Source organism: Phlebotomus papatasi, chromosome 2 (assembly GCF_024763615.1).
Source record: "Phlebotomus papatasi isolate M1 chromosome 2, Ppap_2.1, whole genome shotgun sequence".
Taxonomy (NCBI): Eukaryota; Metazoa; Arthropoda; class Insecta; order Diptera; family Psychodidae; genus Phlebotomus; species Phlebotomus papatasi.
This window is the reverse complement of record NC_077223.1, coordinates 44,809,121-44,828,658: the sequence shown is the minus strand read 5'-3', so window position 1 is coordinate 44,828,658 and position 19,538 is coordinate 44,809,121. Positions and strand designations below refer to the sequence as shown.

The 19,538-nt window shown below is 32.5% G+C and overlaps 1 protein-coding gene across 2 annotated transcripts in view; it reads right to left on the bottom strand.

The window, feature by feature from the left end:
- LOC129801225 (protein still life, isoform SIF type 1-like) overlaps positions 1-16,350 on the bottom strand; it is a 114,473-nt gene extending 98,123 nt beyond the window's left edge. Inside the window, exons 1-4 of one of the 2 annotated variants that reach the window (XM_055846061.1) lie at positions 16,012-16,350; positions 10,524-10,734; positions 1,974-2,088; positions 1,848-1,909 (exon numbers count right to left, since the gene is read on the bottom strand). In XM_055846061.1, the coding sequence (XP_055702036.1) occupies positions 1,990-2,088; positions 10,524-10,586 (162 nt within the window). In that variant the 5' untranslated portion in view covers positions 10,587-10,734; positions 16,012-16,350 and the 3' untranslated portion in view covers positions 1,848-1,909; positions 1,974-1,989. Of the gene's footprint in view, positions 1-1,773; positions 1,910-1,973; positions 6,550-10,523; positions 10,735-16,011 lie in introns of those variants that run through there. The other variant, XM_055846060.1, reaches the window with a different exon arrangement.
- Positions 16,351-19,538: the final 3,188 nt, after the last annotated feature.

Below are 19,538 nucleotides of genomic sequence, written 5' to 3'. Positions count from 1 at the left end.
ATGAATTTTCAGAAAATGGCTTTCAACATACATTTTTTTTACGAGACAAAGGGAAAGTCGTTATAAAAGTCGGATAACTGTAAAATTCCTACAAAAATGGAATGATTACAAATTTCTAAGGTATTCTGGGATCTCGTGAGAAAATAAATTAGCCATCACTTTGTTACATTTTACCCCAGATTTTCCTATTGTAAATTACTTCATGAGAGCAATGAGTGCTAAATTTAACTTACAGTAGAGTTCCTCAAATTTGAACAATATTTTCAAAAACGTAACGGAATTCATATATGAAATTCACTTTCCCTAAATAAGTAAAATAACTTTAGAAAACATATCAATGTAATTTATTGTGAAATAAATGGAATTTGTTGCGGAAGTTACTATAATACGATAATATTGAGAAGAGACCAAATAAAAATGGTTCAACTTCATACTCCACGCAAAACTTTCTTGACTTAACCCTTTAAGGACGATTGGAACACCGGTGTGTCCCATAAAGAATATAATTTCTCCTGACTATCTAAACTAAAGTTATTTTTTCATATGTCTATACATAATTGTAAAGTAGAATGTTGAAAGAATCCAGAATATTTTTTGCAAGTCTCTAGCTATTTGCTATGTAGTAAATATTTAAGCTCAACAAGGGCGAATTTTTAAATTCTCAAATTGATAATTGATTTTATTTATTTTTTATACTTCCAATTTTTTTAAAACCCTTTTGGCAATAAAAACTAGAATACTCATACGTAATATTTTTGATTAAAGCGAAAAATATTACTCATTGATATTGTCAGAAAAATTACTTAAATTTTCGGGCTATTTTTGTCCCTATCGTTCATGGAAGCAAAATACACCGAATCAGACTTTGTTGGACTTTCCAAGGTTAGATGTAAGACTTATCATTGATTATATTTCTCAGTTTAGTTTTTATTGTTGATTTTCAGTCCGTAAAAAGTATCTCGTCGTTAAAGGGTTCACCTCAAATTTTACATTTTGAACTCAACCGTCGTAGTTCAAATTTGAGAAGTTCAAATTTGAGCAATTCGACTGTAATTACTATTCCATTTGTTTGAGTGATTTGAAAGAGACTGTTTAGAATTCTTTATTATTCGAACCAAAATAATGGATAGCTATTCATATGAATTCCTTTGGCTGGATAATTTCATTAATTAGTCAAATAATGATCATAATATTTATAGTTGCGGCTCCATAAAAGCTATATTAATTTCATTAATAGCGTAATAAACAAATGAGACAATAAAAACATGTTCATAAAAGATATGTTGAGTTACTATTTCTCAAATATACATAGTTATGCATATACAGTAAATTATAGGGAGTTTCGTAGAATACATCGAAAACCTAAAGGAGTAGGGGAGAGCCTGCATGTTTGAGGCGCGGGTAGTTTGAGACACGGTGGATGTTTTTTCGATTATTTGAATGTGGCAAAAACATTAATCGAGTTATTTTAATAAAGTCTATACTTGTGAGTATACCAAGCGGTCTACAAAATTCTAAGATAATTTTTAGAGTTTTGGAATGCTTAAAGTCAAAACATAAAAAACTGTGTGAAACATGCTGGCTATCCCATCTTTACATGGTTTGTAGTAATTGTTTTCTTCCCCTTGTTATTGGAATATGTTCTTGGTATTGAAAAAAATATTAAATTTGTAATAAATAATTTTATGTGTTCATGAATTAAATTTTCTTGAGTGATGTCATTTAATCAGATAAAAGAGCGATAAGAAAGTATTTTTGGATAGTGATATTTACCTCAGGAGATGACCATCTCGTCGTCGAGACGTCTGCCACGGTGAATCTTCATAGCGATAGGCTTTGCGCATAAGAGGAGCACACGAGCAGCTTAATTTGTTTCCCATCGCGCAACTGGCACAGCCCACCTGTCCTCCTGGCCAGAAGAAGAAAGAACCCTTAGCAACTAGGGTTGGGGTTTGTTTGTGGAGCATAGTTACCTGAGGCTCCTTGGTGTCACCACATTCCTCCAACGTCCGCCCTGGAAAGGACAGGCCCTCGGTTTAGGGACTGCGAGCGTTGGTTGTTGTGCCGATGACTGAAGTGTCTCCCCTTCTGTAAAGATCACCAACATCAATGATTTAGACTATTTATTGCTACACCTTATATCTTTTCATTATCAATATTGAGGGTTGAAGTGCATGCAGAGCAGATCGAAAAAGATTTTAAAAAAAATCTCTCACACAGCAAGGAGCAAAAACAATTACTATAAATGGTTAAAGAGGAAACAGATGCGAAGAAGAAGCTGAGGCAAGAATGTTAGACCATCCTCGTACACGTTTGTCAATCAAAAGAAAAAAAAAGAAAACACACACGCAACACTTGTGCCATGGAAGTGAAAAATAATAATCCGGAACATGAAATAGAAGAGATTCTCTAGTAAACTGATGTTTCTTCAGTGTTCCTCAAACTTTGAGCACTATCACTATAAATTTTGTATGATTTGTGTGTAGAGATGTGATAAAGTGTTTGGTAACTAACTAATTTAAATTATGTCTAGATGAATAAAATTAATTGTTTATTTGTCTATAAATTATTTCACATCGTTGTGACATTTGAATCATGAATTAATGGTGAAAACTCCATTTACTCCAACTGTGTTAAAAGACGTTCCAGTGAAAAGTGAGAAGTTGCTTAAGAAGTTAGATGATAAATTTGAAAAGTTTGTCACGATGTATTGTAGCAGTTTGAGAATTTGTGCCCGGACATTTTCGTGATGAAAAAGAATCATTTTTATCAATGGTGTAAGATCCACAATGAGTCAATGATGGTGAAAATGTGGAGGTGGGAATTAATAAAATTATACGTTTTGAGAATGTTCAATGAAGTGTGACTGGGAGGTAGAATGCGTAGGTTTTTTTTTCAGTAAAATTTCCTATTCATATATTTCTTTTTTTTTTCTGGCTTTCATTTTCCCTAGTTATGCTCTGCTTTTGGGCAAAAATGTATCTTCACATTCATTATAATAAATTTATTGGAAAGTCTGGTCACACCTTTATAGTTAATTCTGTGAAAGAAAACGGAATATCTTACACATCACGATCAAAGGTTCTACATTTAGACTACAATTCCCAGAAATATGAATGAAGACACAAATTGAAATGGACTTCAATTCACGGTTAAAGACAAGAAAATCCATGGATAGTAACATTATTTATTGATCAGAAAAACATTTTTGTTTTTACTTTACATTCGTCCTTTCTCATTTTTCAATTGGATAGATTTTATGGCAAGGGATCTAGAACTCCATTTCCCGTTTATATATTTATTTTTCAATACATAAAATTTGTGACTTTTATTTGATTTGATGTTAAGAAGAATTTTTTTATTTGAAAGGTTAAATCCTTTATTTAAGAATTGGTCATATATGATACAAAAGAAAATTAATTTCTTTTATAAATAACTAGCTACAAACATCTAAATACTTCTATAGGGTGGAATCATCACTTCACGCCAGTAGTGTCCCACTTTTTACCACTTATTATTTATTAAATAAATTATTTTTATTTCTACTGTTGTTACTTATAGAGACGAAAAATACTAATTTTTTGTTTTGAATTTAAGTGTTTGAGAATTTTTTAGAGCAATATTTTAATCAAGTGCATGGAATCCAATATTTCTTACCAAATAAGCCAAGTGTCATGAAACTTTTATCGAACAAAATTTACGTTTTTGGATAAATAATTTGTCTATTGAACATTTAATTACATTCGACGAATATACAAAATTTGTATTTAATTAGTTAATATTTCATTTAATATTATTTTTATGTAGAAATGAGCCATGGCGGAAAATGGTAATATTCTGATATTGATTTACCGCCTGTCGCCATTGCTTTTCAATAGGCGACGCTAACTTCACTTCATAGATTGTCATGATCATGTCACATATAAGATTAATATTAAGATTAATACTTTCTGAACTGCGAGAATACCAACAAAGGATAGCAAGTGTTTTATCTTGCCTCTCTCTTGTGTTTCGCTGGAAAACTAACCGAATCACAGTTGGCACGCATGGAAAATTGCTCGAATTGCCTGTAATACGATTCAGAAAACAATTAATACGAACAGTAATATCTTATTCATCATATTACTCCACTAGAGTGTACTCTTTCTAACACACGTAATATTCCATTTGAAATTTTGCATACTGTATACCTCTCTCTCCGGCTTTTCTTAATATTAATATTAATCTTATATGTGACACCGCGGTCAGTTTTCAAATCTGCTTTGTTTACTTTCTGCAGTAGTCTAGTAATTTTATTTCTCAAATAAAAGTGAAAAAAAATTTAAAGTGAGTAATAATAAGGTAATCATGAGGTAAAACAAATGCTGGATATATTACTTTCATAATATTGCCTAAAATAATCGAGTTTGGACATATTCAAGTGGGTGGCGAGAAGTGGTTACAAAACTGACGAAAAGTGGTAAAAAGTGGCGACGAAGTAGTTATTTTTGATTTGTTATTAAAAATCTGTCTTTTATATAGTCCATCAGCGTTTAATTAGAGGACTATTGTTATTACGAATCTAGAGCCAATATCTAAGTAACTTTGTGTCAAATTTGAGTTATCTTATAAATGAGGGGGTAAAAGTTATAATAAAGTTAATTTCACTTTTTCCTAAAACTGGCGAAAAGTGGTTACTCCACCCTACTGCTAGGAGACTCGTCAGTAAATCGGTGTATTGATCAGTAATGACTCAAATCGAGAACGCCATAGTTCACAATTCCTTAATTTTCTCTTTTCCAAGAATATTAGGGCTTTGACAGACTTGAGGATTAGCCGAGAGACGGCTTAACGTGATTATTTTCGAAATAATGGTTAAACCATTAAGCCGTAGTCTCTCGGCTTAAGTCCTAAGTTTTTCAAGGACACTACACCATTTTTATTCATTTACAATTTACGATATTCTTTTTATAATATGGTGCAACATATTTTACACCCGTAGGGGAATTCTGTAGCGATATGACAATGTCATATGACAAATTTTCGTGTTAAAATTCGGGAGCAGTACAACATTGAAGCTCAGTGAGCATAGAATAGCATTTGCATGAAGCTTTTAGTAACTGATATGAATGTGATTTTCAATTAAATTTTCTGAATTAACCACATAAAAATTTTTAAATTTGTCATATGACATTGTCATACTGTTACAGAATTCCCCTACTGTTCGGAAATACCGAAAATCTCTCCTTCATTGTTTCAGACGTTTTTTTCTGATATATGTTGAAAAATTACAAAATTGAATTGAGTTGTACACCCCTTGATTTATATCACTTTAGTAAGCTCATTTAAAATGTGAAAATTGCCTAATATATTTTGTCTAGCTGTTCTTAATTATTTTTTCGACCACACTTGTATACTGACCTAATTAACTTAATGGAATTATACTTTTGTCTCCTTGTCTGTTGTCTAAAACTATATCGAAGGACAACAGCAAATAAGTTACAAACATGAAAAGTAATGGTGGAAAAGTGTTGTTATGTTTCGACAAATTTTCAAAGTCACATTCTTCTGGTTCCTTCGAGCACGAAACCTCTTAAAGAGCCAAACCCAATGGCACATCAACAAGGAAACACTCTCCCGATAAATGAATTTTTGCAAAAGAGTTTTATTGAACACTAAGTGGTGTTTTTTTTCAAGCACACCGAAAAAACAACAAGCATGCATTAAATGGCAAGATTTGAAAAAAAGCAAAGTAAAATGTGTCAAAAATAACCATATAAAAGCACTAATTGCATGGTATCATGTACACATTCACCCTTAAATTAATTATGTTGTAAATTTAATTAAATTTCAACACTTTGTGGGCCAATATTAGTGGTCAATGTCCATTAAAGAATCACCACATAACGCTATAACGATCGACGTAACGCGACTTATCCCTCACATTTTGATGAACATCTATTTCCATTCACTCGAAAAGCGTGTGTGTAGATTTTTGAGTAACATTTGAGAGATATCTTTATTTTTAACTTGTCACTGGTCTGAAACACAATAATAGTAAAAATTGTAGCAAAGCGTCCCAGCTTTGAGAAGTACTCAAACTCGTGCTATGCCCCCAAAAATTTGTTTCGAATTATTAAATAAATAAATAAGGTATCGTAGTAGAATAAGGTAAAGTATTTTGTCTTTTTTTTTTAATATTAACTAGTCTACAATTGATTTTAACTAATTCATAGATTGTCTCAAAAGCGAAATAACGTGGACGTAATATAATTGAATTGCGGATAAAAATTAATAATTGGATCATAATTTGTTTTAGTGCTATAACCGATTTAATTTAGTTTCAATTTACCAGGGATTAAAAGGCCTTTCATACGAATACATATTTATCCTAAAAGTTTTGAAAATATGGATTCTTGAGAAAACGTTTAAACGTCATTCGAACGAAAAATAACTATTTGTAAACTGTTTCTATTTTTAAAATAAGTTTGAGAGGAAAGGAGATCCTTATCAATAATCTGATCTGCATATTAAAATTTGAATTTAAGAAAAAATGAAAGGCCATGAAGCTATTTCGTAAGACTGAAAAGAGGACATCTGGAAAATCGCTTTTTTGAATACGTTTCGTGTTAAATTATTATGAAAAATACCAATTTTCTAAATTGGTTTGCCAAACCAGTTTAAGCTAGTTTAAGTAATTTGAAAGGTCTTTAATAGGTTTGAAAATATTTGAAAGATTGGAAAGAATTTATATGATCGTTAAAAAAAACAAGTAAAGTAAAGTGCCATGTATTCGACCGGTTCCTCAATTCGTCCAGTGGGTTTATTAATTCAATTTACTTAAGATTTACTATAATATGGTTTAACCGGTCTAGCATTATAAAGCCTATTATATTATACATATTATACGTAATACAAATCAGTGAAAATTTCATGGAAATTGACTTAAAACGTTAATAAATTGGTTAAAGAATTCCACCGGAAGAATTAAAGAATAACCAGGGCACTTTACCTTATATTAATTTTTATTCAAAATTCAATTACATCACTTCAATGACTTTTACGATATTTTATTTAAAAAAAAAACAGATGAAATGAACCTTAAAATATAACTAGTAAAACATTCAAAATTGGAAAAAGAAAATTTATACTTTATGCTATCGGACAGTCGGCGAATTTTCCTTTTCCTTTTCGTTTTCAAAACATGTGAAATTAAGATAGACAGAGAAACATCAAGAAGAAGGAGAGAGAGAAAGAGAGCATGGTGATAGTTGTGCTCTAGATTAACAAAACAAAAAAAATCTAATCAAAAGACGATTGGAACATAAGTCAGTGGAGTTAGAATAGTTTTTTTTTCTTCAGGTATTTTTAGATATACACTCAGTCTTAGTTTTTTTATACAACCACGCAACAAGTTTCGAGGAACATTTCCGGTCTTGCACAATTTTCATGCTTAGTCGACTTGAAAACTATATGTGTATCAAGTTTTGATTGATGCACATCATAATTGTTTCTTTGCCATTATTGTTTTGCTCAAATTTCATATGTGAAAGGATTAAAGTTGGAAGAGTTCCCACATTTATTTTAATGCTCTCGTGGTGTTCAATTAAAACCCATGTGGTCTGACATTGTATTTTGGGATCTTACAAATTACTTTAGGGTTAAATAAAACCACTCTAAAATTATATTAACCACAATTTTCGTGCTAAAAATAAAAATTTTTATTGCAATAATGAACTCTATAATTTTGGTTCCACAAAATATTCATACAAAAAAAAATACAAACATTACGATTATATGATTAAAATAAGAAAAATGTCAAAGTTAAACCATAATGTGTTTGCTTTTCAATTACTTTCGTCAGGGTGTAATTACGATAAAGAATCTTTGAAGCATCGGATATTGATTGCTTAAAATTGCATAAAATGTTGTTTAAAATTTAATTTAGAGTTAATTTAGAAGAAAAAATGGTGAATATTGAATGTATCGATTTACAAACTTTCGTGATTCTCTTAATATGTATATATTCCCCTAGAGAAGTATTTTGCAGTCTATTTACTTACAAAATCATGGATGTATTGGTAATATTTTCGATCTATCAGGTCATTCAATAAGTTCGTAGGATGTGTAAGGAAAAAAATTATTTTTGGTAAAAGCCAATTTTGTTTATCAAGAGAAGACTAATAAAAAGCGAAATACCGGTTTCAACAATTATTCAACTTTTTATCCAGTTCAAAGAGGAGTCTTTCGAAAATCGTTCAAAATAAGCCATAACTTCAGATTTTAGTTTGACAGTTAAGTGAAATTGCTAATCGGTGAATCACCTCTTCGGGTAAAACTCCCTTATGTCTTAGTCTTCACAGTATAACGGCTTAAGGATAATAGCAAATCGAATTTCATACAAGTTTGCTTCTTTTTTGGTTTTGCAGTTTTGGTTTAAAGTAAGGGCCTCGACAGACCTGAGGGTTAGCTGAGAGACGGCTTAGCGTAATTTTATTAGAAATAATCGTCAAACTACATTTATATCATTTTCCACTAAGACGTCTCTCGGCTTAAGTCGTAAGTGTGTCTATATAGGGCATAAGAAAACGCGGCAGCAATTGCGCTTAGAGATTTTTCATACCTAATGGCCTCTACACATTAGAGCAATTTATGTCCATATTGAAGCAAATTTCCTGTACTTGTGTAGGTAAAACTCTTCAATATGGACATAATTTTCTCTAGTGTGTAGAGGCCATAAAATGGGACCCGGTCAAAATCCCGAAAGCCAAAATCCCGAGAGCCAAAATCCCGAATTCTTAAAAGTGTCATAGTTCCTCCCACAATTGTAACGATTGTAACCGCGCTTGCTGGAAGGAAAGGAAAATTTTCTGTGTCTTTGGAAATTATTCTACACATTATCCTCCATATAATTCATCTCTTTAAGAATTTTGAACATTAGGGATTTCACCTTTCGGGATTCTGGCCCTTTCGGGATTTTGGCCCTTTCGGGATTTTGGCTTTGGGGATTTTGGCTTTGGGGATTTTGGCTGTCGGGATTTTGGCTGCCTCCGACTTAAAATACATAGGATGTTAAACATACGATCATATGACATCGTTATGATCTAAGGCAATTCCTTGAATGACATTTTGAGATCTTTCAATAGAATGTCGTTGATTTGTCAACGCTTTCTCAAATATTGACATCTTTTGAGCGATCAGATCATTTAGCATCATTTTTGTTCATTCTGCCATACTTTAAGTCCGAAAATCAAATTTGACTCGTCATACTTAATGATGAAGTTTGGTTAAGAATTTGGTTTGGGCTATCGTTGTCTTACGTAAATAATTCTGTTCAGTCAGAAAACGAAATTAATTTTGAAAAAGCGCCTAGGTAAGTTTCTTATAAGAGCTGTAATAAGAGAACAATGGTCCGAGTGCTGTTCAATTTTAATACATATTATTTGAATGATGCCAGATTCAAGATACAGTAGATTCTTGCTTATCCGTTGACTCTTCGTTCTGAGTGACATAAAATAATCCGTGAGACAGTTGAATTTTCAAAATTTTGTTGCCAAATAGTTTACATTTTGAAGATTTTATTAAAGCAAATGTGCTCTAATCTACGGTGATTCGTTCAGGAAGAATGTCGCATCGGTCAGGTGAGACTTCATTCTAGAAATTTACTTGGTAAACAAAACATCGTTGTATTTCAAAAGATTTTTTGATGTTTATCAATCTCTTAATTCGTGTGACATTTCGATCCTGCTCTCACGGATAAGCCAGAGTCTATGTACGTACACTCAAATTTTTTTGATAAAGACACGGTAACTATGGGTTATCTTACGAACTTATTGAATGACCTGTTAGCTCAAAAACGAATCTATATTTTGCAAACCCTTTAAGGACGATTGGGTCACCGGTGACCCAAAAGTAAATTTTTCCCTACTGCCTTTTAAAGTTATATTTTGTTCCCAATTTTTGACCCTCTCGTCCCTAAAGGGTTAAATAAATTCTTTATATGGGTTTTTCTAGATTAAAGAAAATACGGCGTTATTTGAGCAATTTAATTTGATTTCTTTACAATATATGACATATCATACTGATTCTGTATAAATATAATTTTGATGTAATTTTTAATTTTCAATCATATAATTAAAAAGAAATCTCGTTCTTATTGCGTGGCAATTGGTATCGAATTTATCTAGTTTAAATAAATTAGTATTTGAATTTCTTAAATGAGGAATGAAACACAGAGAAGGAGAGATAGATTGGTTATGTGAAAGAAAGATTATTGAATGTGATGTAGAAAAAACTTGTCACAAGAATATCTCAAATGGAGTGCTTAAGAGATATCTCTATGAGAAAAACACACGATAAAAAAAAACTCAAGAGTGATTATAATTTTATGTTAGTAGAAAAGAGGAAGGTATATTGGAATATTTATTGATGTTGTTAGTTTCTTGTTTAGCTCATTCACTGATAATTTGTTATTTAGGGGCAGTTCTTATTCATTGTGGATGGAGTTTAAATATTGGTCACACAATACAATTGATTGTACATACCTCAAGATGTCCCCAGCTATCTGGATTCATTTTTGCAGCCTCAACACTACCTTTTGCTCCCATTTTTTATATCGACTCTTCTATCTTCTATCTGATCAATGAGGAGTTATATTTCTTTTCGTTACTTTACTCTTGCCCCGTGGTGACTTACTACAATCACCCTTTCAATTTATCTTCTCAGAAAACTGTCTCTTTTTCTTTTCCTTTCGCTCTAGAAAGAGGTCAAATTTTCCAATTGGTTAGAATAACACTGGCTTAAGGAGTTTCCCATAAAATTTGGTGTTTGAAGAAGCGTGCAAGTAGTATCAAAACATCATCTTCAAAATGTATTTCTATGTTGTGTTGATTCTCTTAACTATGAAATTTAATAATTTAGGATATTATTTTTCTCATAACAAGAATAAAGAGAAAAATTCATATTGTTAATTTTGTGTTGGTGTTTTCGATATTAAATAAATTAATCGATATTAATTTCAATTTCATGGTGGAATAGGTAAGAGCGTACGTCTCTTGAACGGTGAGATCTCTGATTCGACTATCTCAATTGGGAGTTCGTGTCTAAAGTGTCTAAAATTACATTTTTACGATACTTTGTAAATTTAATCGACTTTAAACTGAACGATATATAAAATGTCAAAATTAACTTGGTACATTAAAAAAATGTCTAAAAAAAATTAATTTACAATACATTAATACATAATAGTGTAGTCATTATGATGAAACCGATGTGAATAAGTTTTCTTTGATTGAACTTTATTAAAATGCATCAAAACGTTTACTGTTTACATCATCATCCCCCATATTCTCTCGCTCTCTTATTTCCCTCTCATTCACAGAACACTGTCAAAGGCATAGACAGGCGCATTAAGATCGTTGGGGTCTATAATTGACCGGGTTAACAATTGTCGAATAGGTCGAACGCACATTTAGCACTAATGAATTTTGTTAAATCAACACCAACAACAAAAACACACGGAAAATATTATAAATTCTTTAAAGAAAGTGTTTGACCGGCTTGACCTGAACTGAAACATGAAAAAATATGCTTTTGAACCTCGATTTATGTTTGTTTGACTAAAAATGTAATTTTTAATCGCATCTTCTAATATTTGTAGTATTTAGTTTATAAACTTATTAGTTCTAAAAAAATCATTGATTACATCAATGACAGCATTTTGAAAACTTTTCAAGAGATCATTTTCTCTACTGAAATCATTTTATCCACAAAATTAAGCTTTGGTTGGATTATGAATATCAATGGGTTATATTTATAAGAATGTTTAAAATATGTTTGAGCAATGCATTAAGACAGATACGATAGGAGGAGATGGAAACATGAATTATTGGCTAAGGTAACCTTTTCACATTTTCTGATATCTGTAAAACTACAAAACCTCCGGTGTTGATTCAACAAATTTCACTAGTTCTAGAGTATTATCAGAAATTAAAACATCTTTAATTTTTTTTTTTGTTAAGAACAAATCAGTTTAGCAAAATCAAATTGTCAGCCATCTCAAAAAACAGCAAAAACTGGTTAGCTTACGATTGAGGGATTGATTTAAAATTACGGGTGTAAAAACAAAGAGAAATAAAATTATTAGAATCATTGTATGAGACTTGATTCAATAACTGAGAAAAATTACATTAGAATCTGATCTAGAAAAAAAAACAAAATTGTAGGAGTATTTCCAATGTAACGTTAATACAAAAAAAAACTGCTTAAGCTAAGAAATTTAATTAATAGAACAGAATGATCTTTTTGTGCGCAAAGTTTTTGTGTAAAAAATAGTTTATCCTCTTAATTCTCAGATAATATTTTAGGCTATAATAACAACCCCAAATTGTACAAAAAATAGTACTGGGGCATGCATTCCAAAATAAATACAGTAGAGTCCCGCTATAGTTCATATTTGGTTCCAGATTTGACACTTGGGTCGCACTATATTCCATGTCATTTTTTAAAATTATCAACGGCTTTTAGTATTGAAATTGCTCGACGGCTTCCACTTTCTTTGCGATTGTGGTACTTGTCCTCGCTCTCTTCATTATGGATCACAATTATCACACTCAATAAATTTTGCCAAAAATATTAAAATAATTGTGACAACATTTATTGTCGCGTACTAAAAAACATAACCTAACTTAAAATAAGTGTTTTGAAATTAACGGTTGATAAATTGTGGACTATAGAGCGATGGCCTATAGCGGGGCTCTACTGTAAATAAAGAAAAACTCTTAAAATAAACTTTTAAGTACAATTATTATTGTATTATTATTCTTTAAATATTTTTAATTGTGAGACATCAGATTTCTTTAGGACAAACTGGGGCACCACCAAACACGGGGTAGCACCAAACACTGCGATTTTTTAATCAGATATTCGACTTCTGAGGACAAGGCCTATAATAATTTATAGGCACTATAGGGATGCTTGTCCATTGAAGAAATGGTAGAGATAGTCCAAGTAGTTCAGAAATAAAAATTACTGTTTGGTGGTACCCCAGTTTCCCATATGCTTTTAATACAAGAATTTTAGAAAAACTAAAAAATCTAAATCTCAAATTTTCTTTAATGAGTTTTTTTTTTAAATTTCACAGCTAGTTACGAGGATCTTCTTTTATGAGAAACTTTTATTAAAATAGAGTATTTTAAAATTTAAAAAAATCACATTTGTCCCTAAAGTACTAATGGGATTTCCTTAAAGAATTTTGTTTACGAAAATAACTATTCCTTCCATGTAAAGGTCTTAAAATTGCGTCAAAATTCTTCATTTTTACAAGAATGTCTCATAAAGTGTAGATGCAATTAAATCTTAAAATACTGCAAATTTTTAGAGAAGCATTCCTGGCCTTCAAAATAGGTATTTATATGAAAATTTAAAGATTTCTCTATTACGGAACTGAGGGAAATTTCTATTAAATATAGACTATTTACACTAAAAATACACGTTGTGTAAAAAATTACACAACGTGTATTATATCTCCAGATTAAAATAATAAACATGTGAAATGTATACAAAATCACCGTGTTTAGGGGAAAGTGCCCAGCCCATGCATGACACGGTCCCAAGCTTCATAATGGCTAATTTTTTTCTATGTTTCAGAATAAATGTGACACCACAATATATTTTAAAAACTGGACACTTTCCCTTAATTTTTAAAATATGCTTAGGACCGTGCAAAGTATGGGCACTTTCCCCTATACTATTTGAAATCTAATCTTACTTTTAACTTTAGATTAAAAAAAAATGAATAAACAAAACTGCTTTGAATAATTTTATATGACGGTTGTTGTCATCATGAAAAAAGTTATTTGTGCAATATTTTACTGAAACTAGATGAAAAGTTTAGTTAATTTTATCTAAATACTTCGTATTTGGATGCATTTTTCTACATAACAACTATAACTATGTATTAAAAACTTCTGTGCAATTTTTCTGAATTAACAATATGGGTTTATTTTATAATTCAAATTCATTGCAATTCCTATGTGTTATTTTTTACATTTAGATATATCGCCAATTGGTACAATGAGAGGGAGAGAACAGTTCTTTTTAAATGAAAAATCTTTTAGGGCAACACTCCTTATTTTGAAATATTTTTTTTTACAATTTTTCAATATGCTTTCCCTTTATATACACAACAAATTTAGACAACATAATATTTACAAAGAAGATGCTTTAATATTTCTTGCACGGTTCTGTGTTTGCAAACGGATAATTATGTAAAAGATTAACTGTTGTGCACCTCTATTTTCCCTGAACAATTTTGTTTTTCAATGCACTGAGCACTAAAGCACGCAAAAAACGAAAATGCTAATTGCAAGAAAATGTATGAGAGACAAAAACTATGTACACAAGAGATTGAAGAGCAATAATGGGGTAAAAGAGGAGAAATATTGGCAATTGAATTGAATGTGTGGGTGTAAAAGTGCGAAAATGGATGGGTGTTTTTCTTCTGATTCTTTTCACGATGAAAATGGGTGGGTGGACGCCCCATCCTACCCAGGACAGACACTGACTTGTGAAATTGCCACAAAAGTGTTTGACGATGGGGGGGCACAGGGAAGGAGGGTAGTTGGGTGGGTACGAAAAAAAATTACCAAGAGAATCATGAATAATGAAGCCAAAGTCCATTTAATGCAACTAAAACATGGGGTGTTGTTGGGCAATTTTATTTGATTATTCTCATAAGACTACCGAAAGCTCTCGAAAAGCTCGCGTGGAATATATACAGTTGAGATGGTTCGGTTTTTTTTCTTGCTTTCTTGGGCGATGTTGCAGGTTCAATGCGTCAAACACACCCACTTTCTTGCTTTTCGAAATATTGCACTGAAAAGTTGTCTTTTGTAAAAGAAAATTGGATTATTTGACTCTTATTGGACGGTTGGGTTCTTCGCTTCCTTTGTAAAAAGGAAGAAGGGAATGGGTGATGCATAGGGCTCGCCTTTCCCTGGGCAAAACCTCTTGAGACCACTCTTGCACTACATTTTTTTTATTACAAAGTTAATGGATTTCTTTTTAGCCATTTAATATAGAAAGCTTCCTACCCGAGGAATGTTTAAATTTTCCACCAGGATATTTTTTCTCAAAACACTTCGCCGTTCATGCAATGCGAACTTCAGAAGTGTTTTTCGGCCACAAAATCACATAAATTAGTCTCACAGAAATCTAGAAACGATTTTCAGATGAAATACATGAAAGATTGCTTTATCCACACGCGTTACTGATTGCCTGAAAAGCAGATATTTGTCAAAATGTCCCGATAAAAGTGAAACTATGTGGAAAATACTGAAAAATCTCTCACTTAAAATCTACTATACTGCAACACCGATCAATAGGGGAGTGTAGCATGTCAAGATGGGGTAGCTAGAGAGTTTATCCAGAATTTTTGAGATGGTGTGTGGGTTGATGATTCTCTCTCAAAACATGTCTCTTCTCTTTTGGATGCTGAGAAAGTTATGGAAAATCTTATCCAGGAAAATTGAGAGCATGTAGTGTGAAGAATTTGCAAGTGAGAGAGCTTTATCCAAATTATCCAGTATTTTATTCTCTTTGGAGAGTCTCCAAAGAGAATCAAAGAGAAGGATTGTGGTCCATTAATGGATGACTTGAATGTCGAGGTGGGAAAAACACAAACAGAGAGATGAAAACTTTCCTCTTTGATTAAAGGTATGTCGATACTTGGATTTTTTTCCCAGAAAAAATCATCAAAAAGTTCTAAAAATATTACAGAAATGCTTTTAGAGAGCTTTCATGGACCATACAAAATGATTATTTAATAGTCTCTCCAATAGAAGAAGTTGCAAGTTTTTCCAACCACCCTCCCATGGGATTGTCTCTCTTTTATCCGCGTATTGATTCTATGGGAGCTACCTCTTCCGGTTACAAAGTTCAAAAATCACTTTAAAGGTATAGTGTTAAAGATATGCATCCTTATTCGATCTTACAGAGCTTTTTTTCTAAATAAATCATGAAAAACCTAATCACCTTAATCAAGTACTTAATCCGATCTAAGAACCTATCACTAAGCCCTATTTTCACACAAATCACACTCACTTAATGTTACAGTCACTGTCTCAGGGATGGTTATTCCCTCTAACAAAAAAAATGCCGGTCAGCTTTCACATCACCATTTCATCACTGTTTGTCTCCCACCTGTCCATAGTCCAGATAACACGTTAACACTGCACTAAACCCTGAACTAAACGGTTTTATTACGCGAAATGTACAACTTTCTCGAACTTTAAGAAACTTGGGCACGATATTGATGAAAAAATTACCCTGAATAAGCCTGACTCAGCACATAAATGACTCTCAGATTGGGATGCTGAGGTGATGTGATGGCGAATTTGACGGGATGTTGTGGATATGTCTCCCGATTGGAGAGGAAATGATAGCGCGGGCGCAGTGACATGCGCTCAAGATGGATACATCTTTAGGCCAAGAGACAATTTTGGATGGAGATGCTGGAGCACAGGCCATAACATACACTTCAATATTACAACAGATACACGCACAAATCCATCATCAATACGACAGACCCTTTTCTCATGTCACATGGGACTGGCTCCCACACAGTACAAAATTTGGGTACGTCACTGTTAAAGGGCTTTAAATTGGCTGAAATTGTGTTACAGCTTATTCAAATGATATCCCCTTAAGTTAAATCTTAATGCAGTTTTCGGTCACATAAATATCTACTACTAACCTGATTTAAATTGTGATAGAATAGCTCTATTTAGAATTGGTAATATTCGGATTTCATAATCACAAAGAGTTTGATTTTATTTAATCAAGAACGAGACGGTCAAAAATTGGGGGTCAGAAAAAATCGTTTTTTTCTGTCTTTTTAGAGTAATAATTACAAAAGGCCGTAGGAAAAAAATGGAACATCGATGTCCTTATCGTCCTTGAAGGGTTAAATATTATAGATTAGACGGTTTCATAGTGAACTGCAGCTTTTACGTCGAAGGGAGCCAAAAGCGTTTTTGGATACAACAATGAAGTTCCTTCCGGAAACTCTGTAGGGGAAAGTACGCTCCCTTCAAACGTTCATGCCTTCGAATAATGTCAATTTTCTTTTAGTTTTCCTATGAGACTTACACAGTTCTATTAAATATTAGTTAGCTGACCATCATTTGTTGATAATTTCGTGATAATTTAGGGTAGATCTCTTACGAAAACCAAATTAAATTCACATTATTCAAAGGCATGAACGTTCTAAGGGAGAGTACTTTCCCCTACCGCGTTTGAAATGTGGTAAAATTAACTGCATACATTTTTTGAATTTAGGTAAAGGTGCCAGGGATCGAAGAAGTTTTTCGGATTCTTAGTTTGTTTTTTCGTCACTCCGATTAATTTTGCAAAGTGTATTGCGTGAGTTCTTATTTAATTTATTAATTTTTTCTTTGAGTGAAAAGTGCAATTTCAAGTATTTCCTTCTTACTAATTCTTGTAAATAGTTAAAAGTGAAATATATAGATAAGTAGAACAATTGCTAATCCAATCGCTGAACGAACCAACTAATTCCAGTTCTTTATTCTCAGGAGGGTACTGAAGGTAGATAGGGCTACATAGGTTCTGTTTCCCCTAGTAGACACCTAATTATTACTGATTATAATTATCGACCACGAAAACTGGTGCCACCGGAACCGAGGTTTGCTAGAAGTATTACAGAGGAGCTCGGGCCAAGCAATGGCATTGTTAAAGTCTAAATACACTCACTCCCGGGATTATGCACATTTTCGTGACTGAAAAAAAACGCGCGAAATGACATTATGCATCGAGAAAATTTGCATATCCGCAGGGGCTTTCTTTTGAGTAATTCTGCCGTAGAACGAATTTCGCGCGGAGTAAAAGTAGTGAAAACAAAAAAAAATCAACTATTTATAAGAAATGCATTAACAAACAGCACTTTTTAGCCAGAGTTCTTCTAGAAATTGTTAGAATATTTAAAAATTTGACCTTAATAAAAAAAATTAAAGTTTTATTCTGAAAAAGAAGCAAAGTGTTTTCAAATTTTCCGCGTCGCAAAATAGTATACATTCAGGCGTATTTCAAAAATGATTTCATAAATTGACCCCCAATGGTAGGCAAACCTGCATAATTGTATGTGCATAATTCCGTCAGGTGCATAATCCCGAAGTGCATAATGCCGGGACTGAGTGCTTACCGTAAGTGCGGGTGACTTTGACACCCCCCTGTTAGTAAGCTTTACTTTACTTCCAGAACTTAAGGATGGTCTTTACCGATCAGACATGGTAGATCGGATCGGTAAAGATCATCCTTAAATTCTAGAAATAGGGAAAAGCTTACGAACAGGAGGTGTCAAAGTCATCCGTAGGGGACAAAGTCACCCGCACAGCTTCTCAAAAAAATAAAAATAAAAAAAAAAAACAGAATATTGGGGACTTAATCTAATGGACAGCATTTGCGTCTGCAAATCATTTGTAGAAGGGAACGGGAAAAAGTCATTTTTGAACCGTGTGACGACTGGCGATAAGAAAAACGACTATACGAGATAAGATAAAATTGATGACTATATAGGTTTTCTTACACGTTTGATGAGACTGGAAGGGAATGACACATCAAACATTTAGACCGTTTAATGAAAGCTTTCAACCAGAACGCCCAAAATTGACAAATGTTAAGGTAGTCTTATTTCATAAGGATAACTACTAAGCAAACACAACTTTCAAGACCTATTGGCAGCTCAAGAACTTGCTTTAAGTGTTTTAGTGCATTTAACAAGTATTGGTGATAATAAAAAAACAACCTGAAAAATGCCGACAAACTTTCGAATACGATGGAGTTTATGTTTGATTATAATCCTGAAAATCACATAACACCGGAAACTGGCTATGGAACAACTTAATTCTATAATATTTCGTATAGCAGCTGATGGTGTAAGTTTGAGAAATGGATTGAAGAGACTCCCATAGGAAAATAATAAGAGAAAAAGTTCTCCTAAAAGAAAAAAACCAAACCACACATTGACATCCTGATAGTGATGAGATGAGTGATATGTATCCCTTGAACTTCACGATCCCTAAGAGTAATTACGAGAACATTGTTTAGTCGAGTGAGTTTTGTTCGAAGTTGTCCAAAAAAATTACCTTTGTATTTTTTTTAAAAATAATCTGTTGTAAAATAAAAATTCATGCCCTTTTTTAGCCACTGAAGAAGGTCCACATCGGGACCGAAAGCTCTGGGTAAGACGAAAAAAATGTTTTCATCTTAGGGTGACCATTTTCACTGGCGAACACCGGAAAGTCCCCCTCACTCAAAATATATAATGAAGGTTTTGGAAACTTTTATTTGATCAAATACGATATGAAAAGGAGGATATAATTTAATTTAATTACTTAGCAGCCCCTGCAAAGTGTCTCTCTGTTGAATATAAGAGTGTGGAAAATGTGCAAAAATCAAGAGAGAGCATGAGAAAAAGAGAGAGTGAAATTAGGTGAAAGAGATGAGTTGGTGGGAAAGAAAATTGTGGCAAAAATCCAGCAAAT